Below are 24,686 nucleotides of genomic sequence, written 5' to 3' on the forward strand. Positions count from 1 at the left end.
AAATATTTCACAATATCGCTGTTTTTGCTGTATTTTGGATCAAATAAATGCAGCCTTGGTGAGCAGAAGAGACTTCTTTTAAAAACATTAAAAAATCTTACAGATCTAAAACTTTTAAACGGTAGTGTAGGTCTAAAGTTTATGTAAAGAAAATGTATAGTCAGATTACTTTTAACTTAAACTTGATTTTGTGAATAAGCTACAAACAATACCTTCAAGCATTAAGTCTCCTCAAATTCATTCTCTCTCAGGGGAGGGGTCTTTGTCTCCTCAGGTGTGAATCACATCAATATTCATGATCATCCACACCTCCTCGCATATGGCCTTTCTAACACTAAAAGTGTCTTACAAAAGTTAAATGACTATATTGTTTTGTATGAATGAGTGATCAGGATGGTTTTCACATCATTTTTGTAGCAAAAACTCCAGGCTACAAGATACAGAATACAGTGTTATCATACTTTAGCCATTAATATGTTTTTAAGCAACTGAAAAAAGCACAAATGTCAAGGCATGTCAAAACTTCTCCAGGGCCCAAAACATCCTCAGACCCCAGAGGGTTAATATGCAGAGACAACTGTAAGTAAGCCATTCATAGGTTATTTTTCTCAAAACCTGTAAGCACTGTGTTTCTGTGGCCTTGTTTCGAGCGACCCGCTTAAACCTGCCCCAACAATGTTACTCAACCAATGGCGTGTGTTGGGGACGGGACTATATCTTTGTTTGACCAATGGCAGACGGGGGGTGTATTCAGAAAGCTTTTTTGAGAATGATGTTTATTTTTTGAAATTCTGTTTGGTGGTGCTAGTGGCACAGAAATTGCATACTTCAGCTTTAAGTCTCTTTCAGCGACTGAAGGAACTAAGAAAGGTTTACTCCATTTCCCTTTTTATGTCATGGAACCTTGGAGTGCATTTGCGTGTGTAACCTGGAAGCCACACTGATTTCATTTAGATTTTTTTTTTCTTTTTTTTTTTTTTTTTTTTTTGGACTAAGGTTTCTTTTTTCTTCGGTTTAACTTTTGTATACACACAAACTGGCACATTTAAGTGGAAGCATAGGCGTTCTTTGCCTCATGAGTAATGGTGATTCATGCAGTTAGATTTACTTCAGAAATATTGAACTCTTCTTTTTAAATTGGCTTGAGCTGTGAAAATGTCTTTGCGATTACCCTGCGTAATCTTTATTTCATCAGTCTCCAGCTTGAAAATTGCTGCACCTCCCACATTGTAATTGAATGGCTGTGAAATAAAAGATGGCTAAACTTTAATATAAGAACAAGGAGGCATCTGCAGCTGCAAGTTATAAACCATTAAGAGAGATTGAGGAGCATTACCAGCCAGAAACTTAATAATAATAGTAATAATAGAAAAAGGTGGAATTTTTAAATCTTCCTACAGTCTCTGAAGGAGGAGGCCACTGAATGAGAGCTATAGAAGAGGGACTTTATGGTGCAGAATTCCCCTGACATCTTCATACTGGCAGTGGAGTTATTGTGCTTGAGTGTGTGAGCACCTGAAGCAGATCACACTCACTCTTCTGCTGAAACTGCTTGCTTGTATCCTCTTCTCGCTCCATTATTAAATTCTTTTAATCCTGCTGCTGTTTTCCTATGGTTTAAATCAACATTTGGCTGAAGGGACCTGCTCTGAACCTTTACAGATCTTTAGCTGCCCCAGATTTATAGGCTCGCTCTCTCTCTCTCTCTCTCACACTCACACACACTGTGGCACCATCTGTTTTCTACCCTCTAAAAGTTTGCATACACACTTAACACTTCTCAGTTTTGTTCAGTATTAGTTTAAAGATATACAGTAAAAACAGAAAATATGGTAGTAAATGTTATACATGCATTTTAGTAATGGCACATAAAAAAATGTAAACTCACATGTACGTCTATGCAAAACCATCTATCCATATACCCATTTTTTTAATTTTTTTTTTTAAACAGTGATGTGTTTGAAGTCCCATAGTGAAGTATTCAAGATCTGTGTACATTGGCGGGGCTTTATGTATATACGTAGATTGCACAAATAAACAATTTAAGTCTTTGCATAGTTTATAATTAAATAGTATATTTCTTAGTTTTTTTTTAAGGTTATACACAGCATAGAAATCTGTGGTTATTGTCATACAATGTACCCTTTTGTTCCTTATGTTTCTTTGGTAAAAGCATGACTAAATGTAAATGCAATCTATCTTCTCTCTCCTGCAGAACGCACCATGGCCAAACACGAGGTGCGAGAGGTGGAACAGAGACAGACACGGGACAGCCTACGGGACTCTCCGGCATTGGCTGAGAGTGACGATCTGGTCATCATCTATAACCGTGTGCCCAAGACTGCCAGCACCTCCTTCACCAACATCGCATATGACCTTTGCGGAAAGAACCGCTTTCATGTTCTCCACATCAACACCACCAAGAACAATCCAGTCATGTCACTCCAGGACCAGGTGATATGGCCATTAAATCACACACATCCATGGGGTTGATACTATATCGAAGCTAGGTATCCGTGTAATGCTATAATATTTCAGACTCCTTTTTAAGAGCACTATATTGTCACCCGGTAGACCTGTTAACTGTCACTGATCCAAAATTCAGCTTTCATATTTGTACATTAAACATCAAATATGTTATGATTGGCTGTGATTGTGCTGCGCTCCATGTTCAATGTGGACAGATTGCTTGTCACTGTAAACTTATAGCTTGATATCTGGTTAGGACATGGGACATGTTAGACATAAGTAGGTGAGTCGGTTTAGTCAAGTGGAACATATTTGTCAAGCAAGAGGGATATAAATGACGACAGACCATTCATAAGAAGTTGGTCGTTTAAATGGGCGGTGTATTTTGGAAAGTCAAGACAAGCATCTACCATTGTGGGATACACCAAAGTCCCTTTAAAGGCAAGTCAGTCCACTCGGCAGCCATCTTTGGAATGCTCCTGGGTAGCTTTCTATGGATACAAGTGTCATGAAAGTATAACTCCTATCTACTTAAATGGGGAAAGACCGAAATCTTCAAAACGGTTGTTCAAGATTGCAGTCAAATCAACAGTAAAATCTGACAGCAATGGTATCATAAATTGTGCTGCTTTACCTCCGATGATGCTAAAAAATATGCTATTTTCCCAGCTGGTGCAGCTAATGTGCATGCTCATTTTCAAGTTAATTGACAGACAATGTTTGTATCTAAAGGGTGATTGGCTCTTTTACTTGTAAGGCGGGACTTTTGATTATTCATCTGCCATATTTGGTGTTCCAATGTATCCTATTCATTTTAATACAAGTGCTCCATCTCAGGGCTAAATAGTTTCTGGATACACTTCTAACGCAGTGTATGTAGTGTGTACTACACCTTTTGTCTGCCTGCATTATATTTGCACAGTGAATGTGGGCAGGAAAATATTAAGGAATAAGGGGGTTTTAAATTCAGTATAGAATTTATTCAATACTACTGTTTTATTAGTTGCTATAAACAACAAAAGTACTCAATAGTAAGCTGGAATGTATTTTGCCTACAGGCTTTTAGAGTTTAAAACACTCACTTTGAAACATGCTTGCACTAGACAATAATTAAATAGAATTGCCAAATATAGCCTGCTGCAGTGAATATGCCAGCTGGTATGTGCATTTCCCAGACCTGCTCAAAAGAAATGTATTTTGCAGTTTGGAGCAGAGATATAGGCTACTTGAACTGATGACATTCTGATGGTCTTTTGCTCTCTGGCTTGCCAGTTCATTTTCACTCTGACAGGCCAGGTGATGTCAGCGCAGTGGCCCTGTGTCTCTAGCACACGCTCCTAACAAACTGTCTCATCTCTGACTACACTTCCATTATTCATTATCCTCTATCAACATCCACACTGCTACCGTGACTTTATGTGTGGTTAGCAGTTTCAAAGCTGTGTTGAACAAGCTTGAACCAAGAAGAATGAAGAACAGACCTTCATGATGGCAACAAAGAAATACCATTGACTTATTAGGGATGAGTCGTCCAACAACCAACTAGTCAATTAATGAGGTTGAGTTGTTTGTTTATTTTTCATATGTACAGTATACACATCCATCTTTCTAATAGAATGCTTAATATTTATATTTATTTATACTACAGTTAATTCCGGTCTGCAAAATTTGATTTGCTTAGCAGCGTATCAAGAGTGCTGATATTTAGTATAACAGCACTGGTATGCATCACTATTTGTATCATTCTGCTTGTGTGTGTTCATGGCTTTCCAAATAGTGGTGAAGATTTAAATTCATCATTCATTTTAGATTCCTTTTAAACAGCACTTATTTGTGCATGACCATAACAATGAAAGTGAACGAGAAAATATTCATTTACGATAACCGATTCATTTACCAACTATTTTCGCTGGCAAAGAATTGAACAAACTAACTGATTAATTTTTGTGGTCCTACTTTATATTAGGTGTCTTTAACTACTATGTACTAACATTAAAATAAATACAATACAAAGTATTTATTGTGTAACTACATATTGTTCTGCAAAATTCTCAAAAACATTTGCTGCTACTGAGGTTGAGGTACGGGTAGGTTTAGAAATAGGTTTGGGTTTAAGGTTTAGAGTAACTACAAATATAATTAAAATGCAGCTACTTTAAATGTAAGTACAATGCAACAACACGTATGGACATAATACGCACATTGTATTAAAAGCTTAAGTACATAGGAGTTAAAGACACCTAATATAAATTGGGTCCATTTTTGTCAGAAACGCAAGTTTTTCAATTTTATTTGCTTGATTGTTGAACTGTTGTGTATAAGTTAGGCTGTTGGTCCAAAAATAAGCACATCTGTGATTACCTACGGACTAATCGTGCCTATGCTGATATTCAGAACAACAGGAATCTTGCTTTTGTGATATTGCTTAAATATATATTTAGTTTTGATATTTTCAGTAGTGCTTCATTAGCCATAAAACATTTTGCATGGTAAAAGTCTCTGAAAAGTTGTCTTTAAATTCATTCCATTTTAAACAGCCATATAAACTTAAAATATATTGTTGACACATTATACTTGAATTTGCAAGTAACAAACATTATATTGGTAATTCTTAACAGATTAGTAGCTCGTCAACACTCAAATATATTAAATCAAACTTTCATGACATTCATAACTATTTGAATGTATTTTCAGTTGAAACTATCTAATGCTTAATGTTAATGCTCAGGGTTCAGGGTTCCCACACATCCTGGAAAACCTGGAATTTTGCAATGCAGTTTTCCAGTCATGGAAAATGAGAAAAATACCTATATGTCCTGGAAAATAATTATTTGTCCTGGAAAATGTATAACTAAACAGTTTGATTGTATCGCTACACTCAAAATAATAATTTTAAGATTTAGGTATTTCAATTTCATAACAAACTTCCATCAAATTGAATTGTGTAATATTTAATAAAATTTTAAAACAAATACATAATGTTTTTGTTTGATTATTTTTTTAAACACTACATTTGGTTGAAAATTGTATGAAATTTTGTTAAAAATAAATAAATACATAAATCTTAAAAATAGTCTAAAATATTTTTTTGAGTGAATAATATTTTTGTTACATGTACATGTAATGATCAGGACTTGGGATAGGTTCCAAATACACTCATTCGTATCATTTTGTTACTGCTGGTGACTGCGCATTGGGAAACAACATCAACATCACGAATGAAGTCCTGTCACATACATTCTCTGCTCAATCATTCTTGATTGACTCAAGTATGGCTGATGCGTTGCGAGCTCCGACACAACATAGTAGTGTTTTGTTTGTTTTGTTCACAGTTCTTATGTTTTTTGTCTTGGATGTTGTCTGCCTTATTTTCTACGACAGACAAACACTTTTGGACATTGGTTCAGCAATTTCACACCGTAAACCGGACTTCAAATTCCTCAATGCCGACCCGCTGTTTACAAACACGCAAGCGGAGCCCTTTGTCTGGGCAGTCCTGACGCGGAAACGCAAAAGGAAAAGGGGAAACAGAGCCGGCATTCTCATCAGAGTAAGATGCCGCGCAAATCGACCCCCGCTACCCACTATTCTACTGGCAAATGTTCAGTCTCTGGATAACAAGCTCTGCGAGCTGAAAGCGTGGATCTCTTTCCACCGAGAGACGAGGGACTGCTGCATTATCTGCCTTACGGAAACTTGGATGTCTGCGGAGATTCCAGACTCAGCCATTGAACTCGCGGTGTTCTTCGTGCACCGAGCGGACAGAGCGAAAGTCCTCTCAGGTAAAAGCAGAGGTGGTGGTGTATGTTTTATGATCAACAAATCCTGGTGTGATCAGAGGAACGCTCATTCTATCAAGTCTTTCTGCTCTCCTGATCTGGAATTTCTCATGCTTCTGTGTTGACCATTCTGGCTACCGAGAGAATTCACAGCGGTCATTATCACTGCTGTGTACATCCCGCCACAAGCAGACACAGACCGGGCACTCAAGCAACTGTATGGGATTATAAGTGAGCAGGAAACCGCGCACCCTGAGGCCACGTTCATTGTGACCGTGGACTTTAATAAAGCCAGTTTCAAAACGGTCGCACCAAAATACCACCAGCACATTAGTTTCAACACACGAGGGGACCGAGTTTTGGACCATTGCTACTCTCCCTTCCGGGATGGCTACAAATCCCTCCCCCACCCACCATTTGGCAAATCGGACCACTCTTCCATTCTGCTGCCCGCTTACAGGTAGAAACTGAAACAGGAAGCACCCACCCTCAGAACGATCCAGTGCTGGTCGGACCAATCAGACTCTACGCTACAGGACTGTTTTGATCACACGGACTGGGAGATGTTCCGGTCCGCCTCTGATGACGACTTCGAGCTTTACGCTGATAGCGCAATGTGTTTCATCAAAAAGTGCATGGAGGACGTGGTTCCGACCAGAACAATACGGATCTATCCGAACCAGAAACCATGGATAAATAGCGATGTTCGCATGACACTTAATGTGCGGACCTCCGCTTTTAATTCCAGGAAGGCGGAGGAGCATAAACACGCCAGTTATGCCCTCCGGCAAACAGCAAAACGTCAGTACAGGAGCAAGATTGAAGGACAGTTTAACACCACCAACTCTAGAAGCATGTGGCAGGGAATTAACATCATCACGGACTTTAAAGGGAATTAAAAACTCCGCCATGAACACCACTGCCTCTCTCCCAGATGATCTAAATACTTTTATGCTCGTTTTGAGGGAAATAACACCACCCTCGCGGAGAGAGCTCTCGCGGCCGAAGCTACAGAGGTTAGTTCACTCTCCGTCTCTGTAGCGGATGTAACCCGATCCTTCCGACGGGTGAATATCCGCAAAGCCGCTGGCCCAGACGGCATTCCGGGCTGTGTCATCAGAGCGTGCGCGAACCAGCTGGCTGGTGTTTTTACAGACATTTTCAACCTTTCCCTCTCTTTGTCTGTAGTCCCCACATGCTTTAAAACATCCACCATTGTGCCTGTTCCAAAGCAATCAAAAATAATTTGCTTAAATGACTGGCGTCCTGTTGCTCTGACCCCCATCATCAGCAAATGCTTTGAGAGACTAATCAGAGATTACATCTGCTCTGTGCTGCCTCTCTCTCTTGACCCATTGCAGTTTGCTTACCGCAACAACTGCTCCACTGATGATGCCATTGCATCTACAATACACACTGCTCTCTCCCACCTGGAAAAAAAGAACACTTATGTGAGAATGCTGTTTGTAGACTACAGCTCAGCATTCAACACCATAGTGCCCTCCAAGCTAGATGAGAAACTCCGGGCTCTGGGCTTAAACAGCTCGCTGTTTAAGCTGGATACTGGACTTCCTGTCAAGCAGACGCCAGGTGGTTAGAATAGGCAGAAACATCTCCTCATCACTGACCCTCAACACTGGAGCCCCACAGGGCTGTGTTCTCAGCCCACTCCTGTATTCCTTGTACACACATGACTATGTAGGGCTTTACTGGTTGTTTAGATCAGGGTTACTATCAGAAATAATTAATAATTATTTCTGTAGTTATTAATTAATATTTAAATTAATCAATTGAATCTAACTCATTAAAACCTCATATGGGGCTCCAGTAAATGTAGTGTGCTATGTTTAGGAGCAAGTTTGGTTATTAGCAATAATGAATAATTATCAAAGATAATTATTAATTATTAAAATCAATAGAACATTGATGAGAATCAATGTTAGTTTTTTAATCCTTTAAAATCAACAATTATCAAAGATAATCGTTAATTGTTAACATCGATGAAACATTAATTAAAATTAACACTAGCTTATTGATCATTCAGATTCAACAACCATCAAAGATAATTATCAATTATCAAAAATCAATAGAATATTAATAAGGATTAACATTGACGGGGCACCACCCTGGAATCAGGGACTAATAACCAAATAGTAAAACTATTATATATATCAATATTAGATTGTTTTCTTAGGAAAATCGGCATCCGAAGAATATCGATTTTCGGGAAAAAAACAATGAATGAAGGTTTGAATCCGAGCACTGAGCATCCCGTCAGCATGACACAGGCGTATGCAAAACAAACCAAAACACTTCTCTTTGTAATATAAACAAAGTTTATTTATGCAGTAATATCAATTAATAATTAATACAATGCAGTCAATAAACTTCCGACTTACAGCTACAAACTAAACAGTGATATGATTAGATATGGAAATAAAAATAATCCTATAACACATAAGGTGTGTGTGTGACTGTGTGTGTGTGTGTGTGTCAGTGTGGTTATTACGAGAGAGAGAGAGAGAGAGAGAGAGAGAGAGAGAGAGGTGACAGCCCTAAAGCCAATTTTGCGATAGTGGGAGAGAAAGCAGCTCTCAGCTTATCACTCAGAGACGCGGTTTTACGAGCGGGGCTCGTAAAAGTCCCGCGTTATTTGACTCTTTAATGGATAAACTCAGTTGCTATCTCACCCGCGATGGCGAAATTGCACAACGATCCAATTTGGTTGGACCACAATACAGCAAAACAAATTCGTGATAATTAATACCCTGAGTATTAATAATGAGCGGACATGGCGGTCCGTAAACTGTACAAGCAAAAAACCTTGAAACACAAGAATAGCACACTATAATATTCTATCTCTGCCCAGACGTAAACCTCTTACTTGAATCGCATGAGGACACAGGTAGAATGTGTGTTCCTCCGTCCTTTAACTCTGATCCGGTTCCTTGAGGCTCGGGTGATGACAGGAGGCCGTTTCCTTGCTCTGTCGGCGGGCACGGCTGTTGATTCTCGGCGGGCTGGCGGAGAACTCAGAAATGTCGACTTGATTGAAGATGGAAGAGAAATCTTTAATCTCTTCACTTCTGTAGGCAAACGGATGAAGATGCGAATTGCTCGGCGGTCTCCTTCGGATCCGTTAGAGTGTTCGGTTGAACACAGAGTAATCTCAACTCGTCCATGAGATGGAGATTGTATGGCCACAGTTTCAAGTCGGACGTTACTTCCTTGTGCCACGAGGTTGCACCGGAGAGCAGCGAAGAACTGCGTCCACACGTTGCAAACAAAGTCGCTGGAAGCAACTCAAGAAACATTTCAGAGGTATTTCAACTCCTGATGATGTCATGTTTGAGGGACGTTCTGTTGTGTGCCTCATCCAATAGGAGTTGAGAGTTTGATCCTTTAGTGAGCAAGGCTTCATGGATTTGTAGTCTGTTTTGGACTCCCTTTGTTTGATTTTGGCACGATTTTTATCAGTAAGATTTACGACTTGGAAGGTGGGGGCTTGAGTTAGGTTTTTACGACTGTTAGGCCTGCCTTTGTCTTCTATCTGAATACATGAGGCCCAACAACTGTGTGGCAACACATAGCTCCAATGCCATCATTAAGTTTGCTGATGACACGACGGTGGTAGGTCTGATCACTGACAATGATGAAACAGCCTACAGAGAGGAGGTGCACACTCTGACACACTGGTGTCAGGAGCACAACCTCTCCCTCAACGTCAGTAAGACAAAGGAGCTTGTGGTGGTCTTCAGGAGAAAAGACAGAGAACACAGTCCCATCACCATCAATGGAGCACCAGTGGAGAGAGTCAGCAGCTTCAAGTTCCTGGGTGTCCACATCACTGAGGAACTCACATGGTCCATCCACACTGAAGTCGTTGTGAAGAAGGCTCATCAGCGCCTCTTCTTCCTGAGACGGCTGAGGAAGTTTGGAATGAACCGTCACATCCTCACACGGTTCTACACCTGCACTGTAGAAAGCATCCTGACTGGCTGCATCTCCACCTGGTATGGCAATAGCACCGCCCACAACCGCAAAGCACTGCAAGGGTGGTGCGAACTGCCAGACACATCATCGGAGGTGAGCTTCCCTCCCTCCAGGACATATATACCAGGCGGTGTGGGGAAAAAAGCTCTGAGGATCATCAGAGACTCCAGCCACCCGAGCCATGGGCTGTTCTCACTGCTACCATCAGGCAGGCGGTATCGCAGCATCAGGACCCGCACCAGGCGTCTCCATGACAGCTTCTTCCCCCAAGCAATCAGACTTTTGGACTCTTGATCTCCCACAATCAAAATACATCAGCACTGCACTTTATTATTATTACTACTCTTACTCTAATATCTCACACCGGACTGTCATAAATTATATTATTATTATATTATATTCTCTCTTAACAACTATATATACTACTATATATACTTTTTTATATGTTTTTTATTTTTATTGAATAATGTGTATCTATATAGTGCATATTGTATACTGTACAGTGTATGTTATTATTTGTATATTGTTGTGTGTAATTGTGTATATCAGACGTTTAAATTGTGCTGTGTTAATTTGATGTTATTGTAAATTGGTATATGTCTCATCACTGTCACAACTGCTATGTTGATCGGAACTGCATTCAAGAATTTCACACACCATTGCACTTGTGTATATGGCTGTGTGACAATAAAATGATTTGATTGTGATTTGCTCATCTTCTGTCATCTCTGCTTTGCTTTTACGAGTTTAAGTATAGATATAGTATAAAATACGATTTTTTTTTTTCCATTCCAACATCGCTGTAGCATTTGAGTTGTAAACTTTAGACAAAGACAACGGTGCGACCACTGTTTTTATGAAAATTAATTTACACCACTAGGTGGTAGCTTGGTGATTCTGCCTTTGCACCTTGGGATTGTAAATAGATTTTCATTAATTCAACGATCAGAGTCCGCATATACCACGGTTACCACATGATTTCCATGATGCGGAAAACACGGATGGAATCACTGAATCCAGTCATAAAATTGCATTAACTATAAAACGCGGTATGTGACAGAATTTCACATATTTAAGACAAAAATGTATGTCTGAATGCACAGTTAATCAAATTAAAATCACGATATGTCCTGCTGTGATTATTAAACTGCAAGAGGCTGCGATTTAATTTAGTATATAATGTGCATGTTCTATGCACTTCAAAATTAAGCCAGCCATGCATACACTGAAAACACCTCATCATGATCATCACTTTGTGTGTATAGTAGAGGACAGCGTTCTGAAGAAGTACTTTTTTTATTAAATCATAGCTTTTTTGGGGTTTAATAATTACACTGTAGCGAACTGATTATCCAAAAACGGCAAAAATAAAAGCTTGAATTAAATGGACGAGCTTAAATGATACAAATGATGAGATCCTTTAAGATTTCCACAGAGCAGATATAACAAACATAAATAATTATAATACAATTTTTGTAAAATGTGTGTTTGCTCATTTTTTTAGAGACATAAATCCAGTCCAATAATTTATCCTAACTAGGCTATATTTAAAATAAGAATTAACGAGAAATGTGATGGCATATATTATTCATAAATTATATATATATTTTTGTATATATATATATATATATATATATATATATATAAAATTCCTTGTATTACAAAACATATGTATCTTTAATTAAACATTGTTTGTTATATGAACAAAGCCAGTAACTGTACTGCTTGATTAAAGGCTCACAGGTCTAAATTAACTGAACATAACAGTAACAGTTTCAGATACACTTTAGACTGTATTCTGTTGTCTAATGTTGTACTTCAAGCTAGTAAGTCTTCTTATTTATTTTGAGTTTGACATTCATAACTTGCACATCAATGTAAGATTAATACTATAACGAACTAGACCGGAAGCGCCATATGTTTATCGTGCTGTAGATTCAAAGGAACCGGCTCATATTAGTCATTCTTTCAGGAATCAGACTGTAAGTGCTGTATGTTTCATGCTCTAGATTCAACAGAGCAGGTGTCACAATCAAATAAGTCTGCCCGTGAAAATGAATCAGCATCTGACGTCAAAGCAATTCCTAGCGATTCCATTGGCTCATAGAACTTTTAATGAGTACTATATTCAATGCCTGAGTAGAAATCCTACTAAAACCTTTTATGATGTATGTCAGTATAGCTTTGTAAATACAGCATTTAATGACTTTTAAATCATATGTTTCACATAATAGTATATTTCCACAGCTATAGATGAAATGTGAAATTAAACATTTCTTGTCCTGTTTGTTTTTCAGTTTTCTTACATTTGGCAAGTTAGATCATGACACCGGCTCATAAGAGTCATTCATTTGTGTGTTTTACACTGTAGACCCATGTAACGAGGTAAGGTGGGCAAGGAGGAGGCGGGAACCGGCTAAACAGTCAGCGCAAAGTTTAATGATAAAACTCAACATAAAACAAACATAAACACAGACACACATGCAGCACGGCCGCATGCATCTCTCTCTCTCTCTCTCGAACTGGCACCTCCGGCTAGTCTTTATCCCCCTCCCGGCTGATTAGCCCGATTTAGGGCCAGCCGTGTGTCTTCACGGCTGGGCCCCGCCCACCTCCTCATCACAACCCAATAGAAGGCAGCGCTGCTGCTGAAATGCACTGCAGGAAACACTGTCAGAGTATTTTATTACAGTGTTCCAACTGCATCGATGGCAAATTAATTCGGTAGAACTGGTAATGTACCGAAAGACATGCAGATCATACGATTCCGGTATTTTGTTCTGAACAAGAACCGGTTCTTGTTTCCCCAACCCTAGACACGTGGAATGAGGGAAAAAATAAAACCTTCCAGTTACCACAGTATACTTAATGACCTTTCGTGTGTTTATGCTAAAATATTACACCCATAAAATTGTGCCTTAAAAAGAGCAGGAACACTAATTATTCATTAAAAAGGTTATAAAATGTTAACAATATATTTTCTATGACACGCACAAACTACCTCACAGTTTTATTGAAGATGTGTTGCTGCTTCAGTATATGATGATTTTTTTATTGTATAAAAACCTGCACTAGACGGAGGTCATTGTCCGTTGTGCCACATCTCACTATTTTCTCAGAATTTTGTGCATGAAGAGCGCCATGTTTAAGACATCCATCAATCTGTCATATTTCAAAACGCTGTCCATCATTTTGACATAAGCAAGAAATTCTGCTTAAACCATCTTTACCTGCTATATCAGCCTATGTGGTTTCACTCTTTGTCAGTCTCTGCATGCGCTTGAGAGAAAGAGTGATAGTCATGTTGGAGTGAGAAATCGGCGCTCTTAATGCAAAAATAGTTTTGCACATCCCTATTCTGTATTCAACAAATAGGTTGCTATAAAGGTCAACAAGTTGTCAAGTAACGGAAATCAATCATAAGACATGATGAGTGCAGCTGTTTCATTTGCTAGTTTGGAAGTGCTACTCTGGAAAAACATTCCCATTTCATTTTGCCCTTCGACATGTCACTAAACATATTTCCCAACACAGTGTGTCTGTCTGTGATCAAGTGCTTTTATGTTCTGTTTGTGTGTTTGCATTTGTATTCATGTCATTACTATCTAGAATATAAAATGCCTCTGAACAGAGAAAGGGAAGGTGTTATTTGTTTACATTTTAGCCCAGTTAATATTCAGTCTAGCCTGGCAACGGTACAAATGACACAACCTCTTCCCTGGGGAGTACAGCTGTAGGACTGAGGGGAGGATGTTTTGAGAAAACATCAGTGAAAGGTGTTTGTCTCTGGTATCTATTAAGTGTCAGTTGGCTAGTTTGTTCAACAGCTCAAGATAAATGTGTTATTTTGAGATGGTTATTTGAGATTTGGATAATGCTGATGCTTGGATGATGGAGGCAAGGCATATCGCACATACACATACAGTATAAATACATTGGCCACAAAAACATATTTGGACACGTGTGGACATTTAAGTCACACTTAATAATTTATGAATGTTATTGCATTAGGTAACAAAATATCAAACCATGTGACATGTGCAAACAAATGATGCTAGTGCTTTTCTCAGAAATAGCTTATCTTTTTTTAGCCATTTTTGCAATGACTTTTTACAACAACTGGTCTTAAAGGGATAGTTCAGCCAAAAATTAAAATTCTTTCATTTACTCACCCTCATGCCATCCCAGATTTGTATGACATTCTTTCTTCTGCAGAACACAAACGAAGATTTTTAGAAGAATATTTCAGCTCTATGGGTTCATACAATGCAATTGAATGGTGATCAGATCTTTCAAACTCCAATAATCACATAAAGGCAGCATAAAAATAATCCATATGACTCCAGTGGTTAAATCTATGTCTATATTATAGGTGTGGGTGAGAAACAAATCAATATTTAAGTCCTATTTTACTATAAATCTCCACTTTCACTTTCAAATTTTTGCACATTCTGAAAGTGAAAGTGGAGATTTAGAGTAAAAAAGGATTGAAATATTGATTTGTTTCTCACCCAAAGTGTTTGAATTGCTTCAGAAGACATATATTTAACCACTGGAGTCTTATGGATTACTTTTATGCTGCCTTTATGTGATTTCTGGAGCTTGAAAGGTCTGGTTTTCACTTGCATTGTATGGACCTACAGAGCTGAAATATTCTTCTAGAAATCTTAATTTGTGTTCAGCAGAAGAAAGTAATACACATCTGAGATGGCATGAAAATGAGCAAATTATTAGAACATTTTTATTTTTGGGTGAACTATCCCTTGAAGGTGATGTTTAGTAGTTATATGAAGTCAAGTTTCCTTATTTTGAACTATATATGGTATCTTATTTTATCATTTGATCATTTGTTTAATGTTTTGCTCTTAAAAAGTGCGTTTGTGCTGTATATTTTTTAAATTAATGCCACTTAGTTTGATATTTTGTGTAATGCAAAACATTCATATAGTTTTAATTGCGGCTTAAGTTTCCAAATAATGTATGGGACCACTGTATATATTATAAAGTGTGCAAAGACAACTCTGTTGTGTTATCTTGTGCTTACAGATGCGGTTTGTAAGGAATGTGACATCCTGGCGGGAAATGAAACCAGGTTTCTACCACGGCCATGTCGCCTACCTGGACTTTTCAAAGTGAGTTCCTTTAATAATCATATACAAAAACTGTGTACTGTACTTTATTGTACTGTAGTTCAGGTACTATGGTTATAGTCACGTAATTTAAGTAATAAATTCAGTGTTGTCCCTTGCTGAAAAAAATAAATAAATAAATAAATAATAATAAAAAACAAACTCCATCAGAATGCTACTTGAGTCACAGACACAAGATATATACTGAAGTGCTGCTGCACTCTAGTGGTTGAAAATGGAACATGCTTTCTTTTGCAATGCACTGGATATACAGTATTTGCAAACTGAAGAATATTTTTAAAGTATCATATTTTCCCACATAGGTTTGGGGTTAAGGATAAGCTAGTTTATATCAACATCATACGGGACCCCATTGAGAGGTTGGTGTCATACTACTACTTTCTGCGGTTTGGAGATGATTACCGACCAGGTCTCAGACGGAGAAAGCAGGGGGACAAAAAGGTATTGGCCTTTTCACAAAATTTCAGATCGAATCAATATTGCATGTCCTTGAATGTATTTATTTGTTCAGTAGCCAATGTAATAACCAGGATAATGTACAGTCATCCTGTACTTATCACAAAATCAACCCATTTATTCTGCTTAGTGTTAGGGTCCTAAACACCCAGTCTGGGTTCATTTTGCAGTTTGACCAACTGACTGTACATTAAACTTATTTTAAACTTATTTGTAACAATATTTGATAAATCAACCACAATTTTATTGAACCAATATGAAAAGTTTTGATGAAACAACAATTTATGTTCTCAGATGAAATTCTGTGTCACTGTGTCACGCTGTGTTTCAGACGTTTGATGAGTGTGTGTCATCCGGAGGTTCTGATTGCGCTCCTGAGAAGCTATGGTTACAGATCCCGTTCTTCTGTGGCCATTACTCTGAGTGCTGGTGGGTAATATGATGCAGTCTGACGTTTTTCTCTTAACACGATGCTCTTTCTCATTAGACAAATTGATTAGGTCAAAGTTACTTGTATTGATTTGTTTTCGAAACTATGTAGGTCAGTGTTTCCCAACTTTTTTTTTTTGTCTCATGTACTTCCACAACTCCAGTCAGTCTCAAATACCTCTTCATAGACACCAAACCATAAATGTGCTTCTTTTAACTCATATGAAATTAGTTAAACCAATCATTTTTGCAAATGTTAATGAGAATACCCTCAGTGTTTTTTTGCGGCAAGCCAACAGCAAAACATATGTTACGTATGTAAGATTAAGACCATGAAGTGTGGAGAAAGATGTTACATTATTTAATTATTTCAGTGTTGCATTGAGTTCAGTATTTTATCAAAGTTGTAGAATTGTGAAAGAGAGAGAAGTGCAGGTGAAACAAGTAAAGAATACTAATGCAGAATTCTACCTTTGTCCGTTGTCTACCCACATATATTTTCCAACTAGGGTGATCCACAAAAATGTACAAAACTTAAACACATTAATGTGTTTTCTTCCCTTAAAAGGAACTCTAAGATCCCATGACATTATTTATGTTTTGTTATTTTAGTCAGTTTAAGTCGCACTTTCTCTTTTATAGGTTTAATCAAGCAAAAGCAAAATCAAAAGTACCCCTTGAACCTTCTGAAACGGATAGTTCACCCAAACTCACCATATTTACTCACCCTAATGTTGCTCAAAACCTGTATGATTGTTTTATTCTTCTGTGGAACACAAAAGGTATATTTTTAAAAACTCTCCACTGGGTTTATTTGCCATAATGTAAGTGAATAGTGACTCTTGTGAGACTTGAAAAAAAAGAAAGAAAAAAAGAAAACCACAGTAAAAGTAATAATTCATGCACTATATTCCAAGTCCTTTGAAGTCATATGATCACTTTATGTGATGAGCCGAATGAAAATATAAGTCTGTATTCACTCTCAAATCAAATGATATAATTAATATAGCGCTTAAATAAAATATGGGGGCTGTGTTGATAGCGGCATCTCAGGCTCAATATTTGTGGTGGGGCTCAAACAATCATTTAACCCAACATGAATTCAGGGGTTGTGTTAACCGAAAATTGTCTGTCATTTACCGATATATTTTTTTTTTTTTTTTTTTTTTTAATTTGAAGAATAATTCCAAATGTTGTCCATTTTTACAGATAAAAATAATTAAACAAAAATAATTTCAACCTAGTGCATCAGTTTTGACTTTACACTCTCTCACACACAGCGGGAGTGCGTGTGTGCCCTGTTTATTCCCTGGTATTAATATGCGTATTAACAGGCGCCATTGCAATTTACACCTGGTATTAAGCGTCTCTTTTGACATTGTGTTTGGATTTCATAACGTCAGTGTGTTACTGCATGATAATAAAGTGCAAAAAAAGGATCAGGCACACTGAATAAGTTCCGTGAACTTGTGCGTATATTCCTGTGCTTTTTCACGTTTTAAGATCAGACGGTTAATTAAAAATCTTTTTAGCATAGTGGTTAATAGGTAGAACTTTCACCCTATAACTCATTGGTTTCATCACACTCAAACATGAGGAGTCAAAACTCTATCGTATAAGCCTATCCACTGTAATATATTTGCCATTTAATGCAACAGACCTTTAATAATAATATAATTTCTTAAAAGAATATCTTCTGTTGTCTGAACATAAAACAAGTTAAAGATGCAGAAATTATATTATTTCTTAAAGAATTAGTTCATCGAAAAATGAAAATTCAGTCATTGTTTACTCATCCCTGTGTTGTTCAGTGATGTCATACAATGGCAGTTTATGGTGACTACATCTTCAAGCTTCAAAAGAAGGCAAAAATATAATTAAGAAGTCTAATAAATTATTCCATGAGACTCATGATTGTTATGAAAGCATACAATAAGGTTTGGTGAGAAACAAACCGAAATCTAATTTATTATTTAGTGAAACTGTTGACTGACCGTTGATCTTCTGTGTGTGTGCATGATAGGGCATGAGAGCACCAGTTCAATCAGCCCCCTCGTGACATTGGGGCATTCAAGCGAAAACTCATTTTGTTTATCTAAATACAGGTCCGCCATAGCGATAGTGACAACATATCTCAACACAGCTGCACAAAATCCAGAGAACAGAACTTTCTTAGCATGTCTGAAGAGTTTGTAGTCAAAGAATTGATGCATTTCTATGCCCAGCCTTATTTTTTTGAACCGGAATCCTCAATCAAAGAGAGAGATGGAGTAGGTGGGAATGTCTGTCATCTTCGTTATGCACAGGTGAGTATTTGTGACAGACCTGATAGGAGTGAGAACATTCGGTAGGTATAGCATTTTCAGCCAAACTCAAGCCGTTTTAACCTGCTCATGAGATGCTGGCTATAATGTACTGTGTGTGTGTGTGTGTGTGTGTGTATATATATATATATATATATATATATATATATATATATATATATATATATATATATATATATATATATTACTGAGAAAGTTTTTGGACCAGTACCAATTCACAGCGGACGGAGTTACCAGCGCGATGCAGAAAATAGAAAGCAGGCGATCAATAGAATTTACCATTGCTCATCATGGCTGGTAATGACAATACTTTTATTAAAATAGAAAGGTTACCTTTTTCCGCATGTCGTTTGCTTTCAGGTTATGACACAGTGTTACTGTGGCTGTCTGTAGCCTCCTCTATATTTCTGTTTGATTTTCGAGTAATCCGCATAAAAAAAAAAAAAAAAAGGCTGGGCATAGAAATGCATCAGTTCTTTAACTACAAACTCTTCAGACATGTTTAGTAGGTTATGTTCTTTGTTTTGTGTGCAGCTGAGTTGTGTTCTGTTGTCGCTATCACTGTGGCGGACCGGTTTTTAGAATGCTTGAATACCCCATGTTGCGAAGGGGATGCATGAACTGTTGCTCTTATGCCCTGTCATGAATGCAGTCAACAGCTGGTCAACTGCTTCAACTGGTTTCAGTAAATAATACATTAGATTTCCATTTATTTCTCACCAAACCTTATCACATGCTATAATAACAATCATGGAATAATTTATTAGACTTCTGAATTATACTTTTGTGTTTTTTTTTTTTTAAGCTTGAAGAGGTAGTAACTATAAGCTGCAATTGTATGACATCACTGAATATTTTTTTTTTTTTTTTTTCACAATGCTTTGTTTTGAAAAATAAAGTCATATAGGGTTATTACAACACAGAGCTGAATAAACAATGATTGAATTTTTATTTTGGGATGAACTATCCTTTTAAAATAAATGTATGATTATGCCACGCATTTTGCACAGCAGCACCACATCTGGTGGGGTTCAGCCCCACTTGCCCTTCATGTACAGTAGAGATGCCATTGTATGTTGATAACATCAGACGTCATTAGTTGCACATTTAGTCACAAGATGCAATGAAAACCAGTTTGATAAGTCACTATTCACATACAGTTTGGCAAATGAATCCTGTGAAGACTTTTTTGTAAAAATTTACGTTTTCTGTTCTATGGAAGAACAAAAGTAATGTGTTTGGAGCAACAGTAGGGTGAAAAAATAACGAGTGAATTTTCAATTTTATGTGAATTGTACCTTTAAGGACCCTCTAGGCTACATTTACCCCTGGTTGTGAAACACTGGTCTAGATGGAAATGTTTTTGCATGTGCAGGAATGTTGGAAGCAGGTGGGCTCTGGAGCAGGCCAAGTATAATTTGGTGAACGAGTATCTGCTGGTGGGAGTAACAGAGGAGCTGGAGGATTTTATAATGATGCTTGAGGCAGCACTGCCACGGTTCTTCAGAGGAGCAACAGAACTCTACCGCACAGGTACCTGCTTGTCGTCTGAGAGTTAAGCAATCTAATGCTATCATACTATTGTCCTCTTGAGCAAGGTACTTGCTGTTCCGTCAATAAGTTTACTGTTAGTTGCTTTAGATGAAAAGCATGCTCTAAATAACAGGTTACGTTAAGTAATTATGCATTTCTAGTGGGCAATACACCAGTTAAAATGATAAACTGTTAGAAATTTGTCAATTAGTATATATTTTTGAGTCTAATTTCTTTAATGGCAATGCAAAACATGGTTGCATGGTATGGAATTGCTGTTTTAATCACCTAATATTCAGCCACCATGGGCTACATGGACAGAAGAGAAATGGAGGAAGAAGGCCGAGCAGCAACACATGTCCTTCAAATCTCTGCAAAGGAGAAAATGAGAAAGAGCTTGTTAGAAAATAGGCATGCCCTTTGCTAAGCCCAGTTAAAAAGAGGGAAGCCTAATTGTTTTGTTTGGCTTCAGAAAAATCATGATGAAATCTTACATCTTTTTGTTTAAAAATTGATTTAATTTCTGTTTACATGATTATTCAAAAAGAACTAAAATGTGTGTAATAGGTGTACATTTACTTTGGGTATTGTTCTTTACAAGGGTGGATCAATTCTAAATAGCGATGGGAAAAGTAAGAAATTTAAAGATTCCGGTTCCAGTTCCTCGTAATGGTTCCGGTTCCAGTAACAATTCTTTTAGTACTTTTGAGGAATAATTATTTGGAAATAAGAGATGCCATTCTTGCATTTACTGCCCTCTGCAGTCTGTTGCCAAATGATGAGAGAATTTCAAGTTTCTACAGGGTAGATATAACCAATCTGAAATAAATCTACATTTTGTAAAAAAAAAATACTTTTTAGAGGCATAAATGCAATACAATAATTGATCATTACTATATTTTAAAACAAAATTTCAAGACAAGAAAGACATATGATAGCATATTTAATTAATGCATTAATTATTTTATAAAACTATAGTAATAATGTAGTAACCATGACTGTAGTAATGTTTTTTGATGTTTATGGCAGAAACCATGGTTTTGATGCAAATAACAATGGTTTTACTACAGTAATACTGTAGTATTCATATAGTAACCATGGTTTTACTATAGCAATATTGTAGTAACCATGACTGTAGTAACCATGGTTAATTTTGTGGTTACTATGGTTTTACTAAAAATACCCTAGGTAAACTTTAGTTACTGTCACTGATCTATAATATAGATACTGTATAAAGATCAGTGGTTACTGTAGTAAAACCATGTTTAATTTCCGTAAGGTTAAACAAAACAGAAGTCTAATAATTTTACATTTTGGGCCAATAAATGTGTTGGGCGCTTCGTTCAGGAGCTTATTAATATCAAAGATAATGATTAATTATTAAAATCAATAGAACATTGATTAGAATCAACATTAGCTTTTTAATCCTTTAAATCAACAGTCATCAAAGATAAATATCAATTATCAAATTCAATAGAATATTAATTATCAAAGATAATTATTAAAATCAATAGAACATTAATAAGGATTAATATCGCCGGGGCACCACCCTGGAATCAGGGACTAATAATCAGACAGTATAACAGTCTCAATATACTATTGTTCTCTTAGGAAAGTTAACGTCCATAGAACATCGACATTCAAAAGGAAAACAATGAAGGCTTGAATCCGAGCACTGACATTCAGGAGCATTCAGAACAATACCAAAACACTTCTCTTTAATGTATAAGTTTATTGATGCAGTAATATAAATTAATAATCAATACATTGCAGTCAATAAACTTCCGACTTACACTGCAAACTAAACAGTAACATGATTAGATATGGTAACAAATAAGCCTATAATACATGAGAGGAGTGTGTGTGTGTGTGGAGAGGAGGAGCGCAAAAATTGGTGGATGTGGCTCTTGTGGAGTGTGCGTCACGTGAGGTTTCCTGCCAGAGAATGTGGGCAGAGAGACTGGTTAATGGCATCTGCCCGTTTAACGCGTGTCTCCGCTGGGCTCTATCGCCAAGTTATCTGCTCGCAAACTGTGTGTGCGGGTATGTTGTGAGGGGTTGTGTATGTGTGTGTGGTTAGTACGAGAGAGAGAGAACAGAGTGACGGCACCGAAGCCAGTTTTAGCGATCGTGGGAGAGAAGGCAACCGTTAGTTTTATCACTCAGAGACGCGGTGAACGGCTCATAATCCATCCGAGTGGTCGTTGGTTCTTTAATGGATAAACTCAGTGTGCCGGTCTCACCCGCGATGGCGGAAATGCACAAACAGCCCAATGTGGTTGGATGACAACATAGCAAATCTCATTCGTGGTAACAGTAAGTTACAGTAATACCTTGAGTATTATTAGCAGCAATGAGCGGACTCGGTGGTCCGTAAACTGTAACACGCTATAATAATCTATCTCTGCCCAGACGTAAACCTCTTACTTGAGTTGCGTGAGGACGCGGTTAAAATGTGTGTTCGTCCATCGTTTGACACTGACTCGGTTCCTCGAAGCTCGGGTGATGATGGGAGGCCGCTTCTTCGCTCTGTTTGGGGGCAGTACGGCGGCTGATTCTCGGTGGGTCGGCAAAGAAAACAGCGAAGTTGACTCTGTTGAAAGAGGAAGAGAAATCTTCTCTCTTCACTTCTGCAAGCAAAAGGGTGAAGACGCGGATTGCTCAGCGGTCTCCTTCGGATCCGTTAGTGTGCTCGGATACACGGATACATTTCGGCTCATCCAGCGAGATTGAGATTGTATGGCCAAAGTTCAGGTACGTACGTTACTTCCTTGGGCAACGAGGCTACACCTGGAGCAGCAGTGCTGCAACTAGATGAGGCACATACTGTTGCTGGAAGCGAAGCTTAGATTGATCTCTGAGGTTTTTACACTCTGACGTCATGGTTGAGGGACGTGTTCTGTCGTGCGTTTCATCCAGTAGGAGTTGGGAGTTCGATCCTTCAGAATTTCACACATAGGTATAAAGTGAGAAGGGCTTGATGGGATCTGTAGTCTGTTTTGGACTCCCTTTGTTTGATTTTGGCGCTGCTTGTGTTATCAGGATTCTAATGTTCCTACAGGCCTTAGTCAGGCTTTTTGGCTGTATGTTGGCCTGCCTTTGTCTCCTATCTGAGTACATGAGGCCCAACAAATGTAAAAAAATAAATAATAATAAAATAAAATAAAAAAAAGAAATATATATATATAGAGAGAGAGAGAGAGAGAGAGAGAGAGAGATTTTAAAAATAATATTTAAAATTACTAATTTTATTCCAAGAATTTGCACAAAAAAGAAAATATATAATAATAATAAATAAATAAAATAAATGAAATGTATCGTATTGGTAACGGCATCAACTAGGCATCGATTGGTATTGCCCAGTTTTAAAATACATTTTCCAATAAAATGTGTAAATGGAGATACAGTATATATTATTATTAAATTAACTTTAACCCTTTAAGCTCGGATGGGCCTGCAGGCAGGCCCGCGAGAAACAAATATAATTATCAAAATATTTATTACTACAGTCTTGACCAACACAAAATAGGTATTGTTTGAAAGCTTAGAAGCTCTACTTTTCCATGCATGTAGGCATTATTACCAAAAAATGAACAAGCGCTTAAATCAGAAGTACTCCGAAGTTTTGATAATTTATTAAAAAAAAAACTTTGCACTATACATATTATTGCAATCAGTAAAAACATCAAACTCATCAAATAGCCATGTGTCATATGTTGCTAGAAAGCTCTCAAAGAGTAGAATACAACCAGCCTATTTGTTTTACTCACAGACAAAAATATAGCGAGTAATAGCTAAGTATATGTCTTTGACATGCATGTAGGTGTTGCTTAAATGCCACATTTTTGCTTATAACTTTACGAAACAAAACATAGAATATCACATACCATTACTTAGAGGAGGCGACTGTCTTTCAAATGAGCCCACACACAAAATAATCGGATGCATAAATCATTAGATAATTGACACGAAGCACAACGTTACACATGGCCACCAGGAGATGGCGCCATGTAAATGACACAGACTCGATGCAGACTCATAGAGTCAAATGGCACTCATTCTGTGAAATCTCATTACTAAAATCAGATCTACATGCTATGCAAACCTTTAGTCATTGTTGTGTAGCCTATGCATATGTAATTTAGTTCTTATGTACAGTTATTATATTTTATTTGTTTGGAGAGGCTTTTTGACAGTTTTTCAGAGCCACCTTATTTACACCCAAAGATATATAATGTCAAAACTTTTTGGCTCATTTTTCCCCCCCAGTAGTTTCTTGGGCTGAGAGTCTCAGAATATATCATAATCTATATCAATAAAAAAAGTTTTCTTTACAATGATACCAGACCCTCCTTGTTTTGTTTTTTGTTTAGTTTTTTCAATTTATAAGCCTTTAATTTGGGTATGCTACTGAAACAGGAAATCCTTAAAAACTCCTTCAGAGCTTAAAGGGTTAAAGAATAGTTACTTGGGCGATATATTAAAAAATGGACAGTACTAAGCTTAGTTAATAGGCCATTTGCATAGCTATTAAAAAAAAGTTTTTAAAATGA

At 37.4% G+C, this 24,686-nt stretch overlaps 1 protein-coding gene across 1 annotated transcript in view; it reads left to right on the plus strand.

The window, feature by feature from the left end:
* hs2st1b (heparan sulfate 2-O-sulfotransferase 1b) overlaps positions 1-24,686 on the plus strand; it is a 146,640-nt gene that overhangs the window by 117,382 nt on the left and 4,572 nt on the right. Inside the window, exons 2-6 of the mRNA XM_051707510.1 lie at positions 2,216-2,454; positions 15,288-15,373; positions 15,694-15,832; positions 16,179-16,276; positions 19,976-20,133. Coding sequence (XP_051563470.1) covers positions 2,216-2,454; positions 15,288-15,373; positions 15,694-15,832; positions 16,179-16,276; positions 19,976-20,133 — 720 coding nt within the window. The remainder of the gene's footprint in view (positions 1-2,215; positions 2,455-15,287; positions 15,374-15,693; positions 15,833-16,178; positions 16,277-19,975; positions 20,134-24,686) is intronic.

Source organism: Myxocyprinus asiaticus, chromosome 9, assembly GCF_019703515.2.
Source record: "Myxocyprinus asiaticus isolate MX2 ecotype Aquarium Trade chromosome 9, UBuf_Myxa_2, whole genome shotgun sequence".
NCBI classification, from domain to species: Eukaryota; Metazoa; Chordata; class Actinopteri; order Cypriniformes; family Catostomidae; genus Myxocyprinus; species Myxocyprinus asiaticus.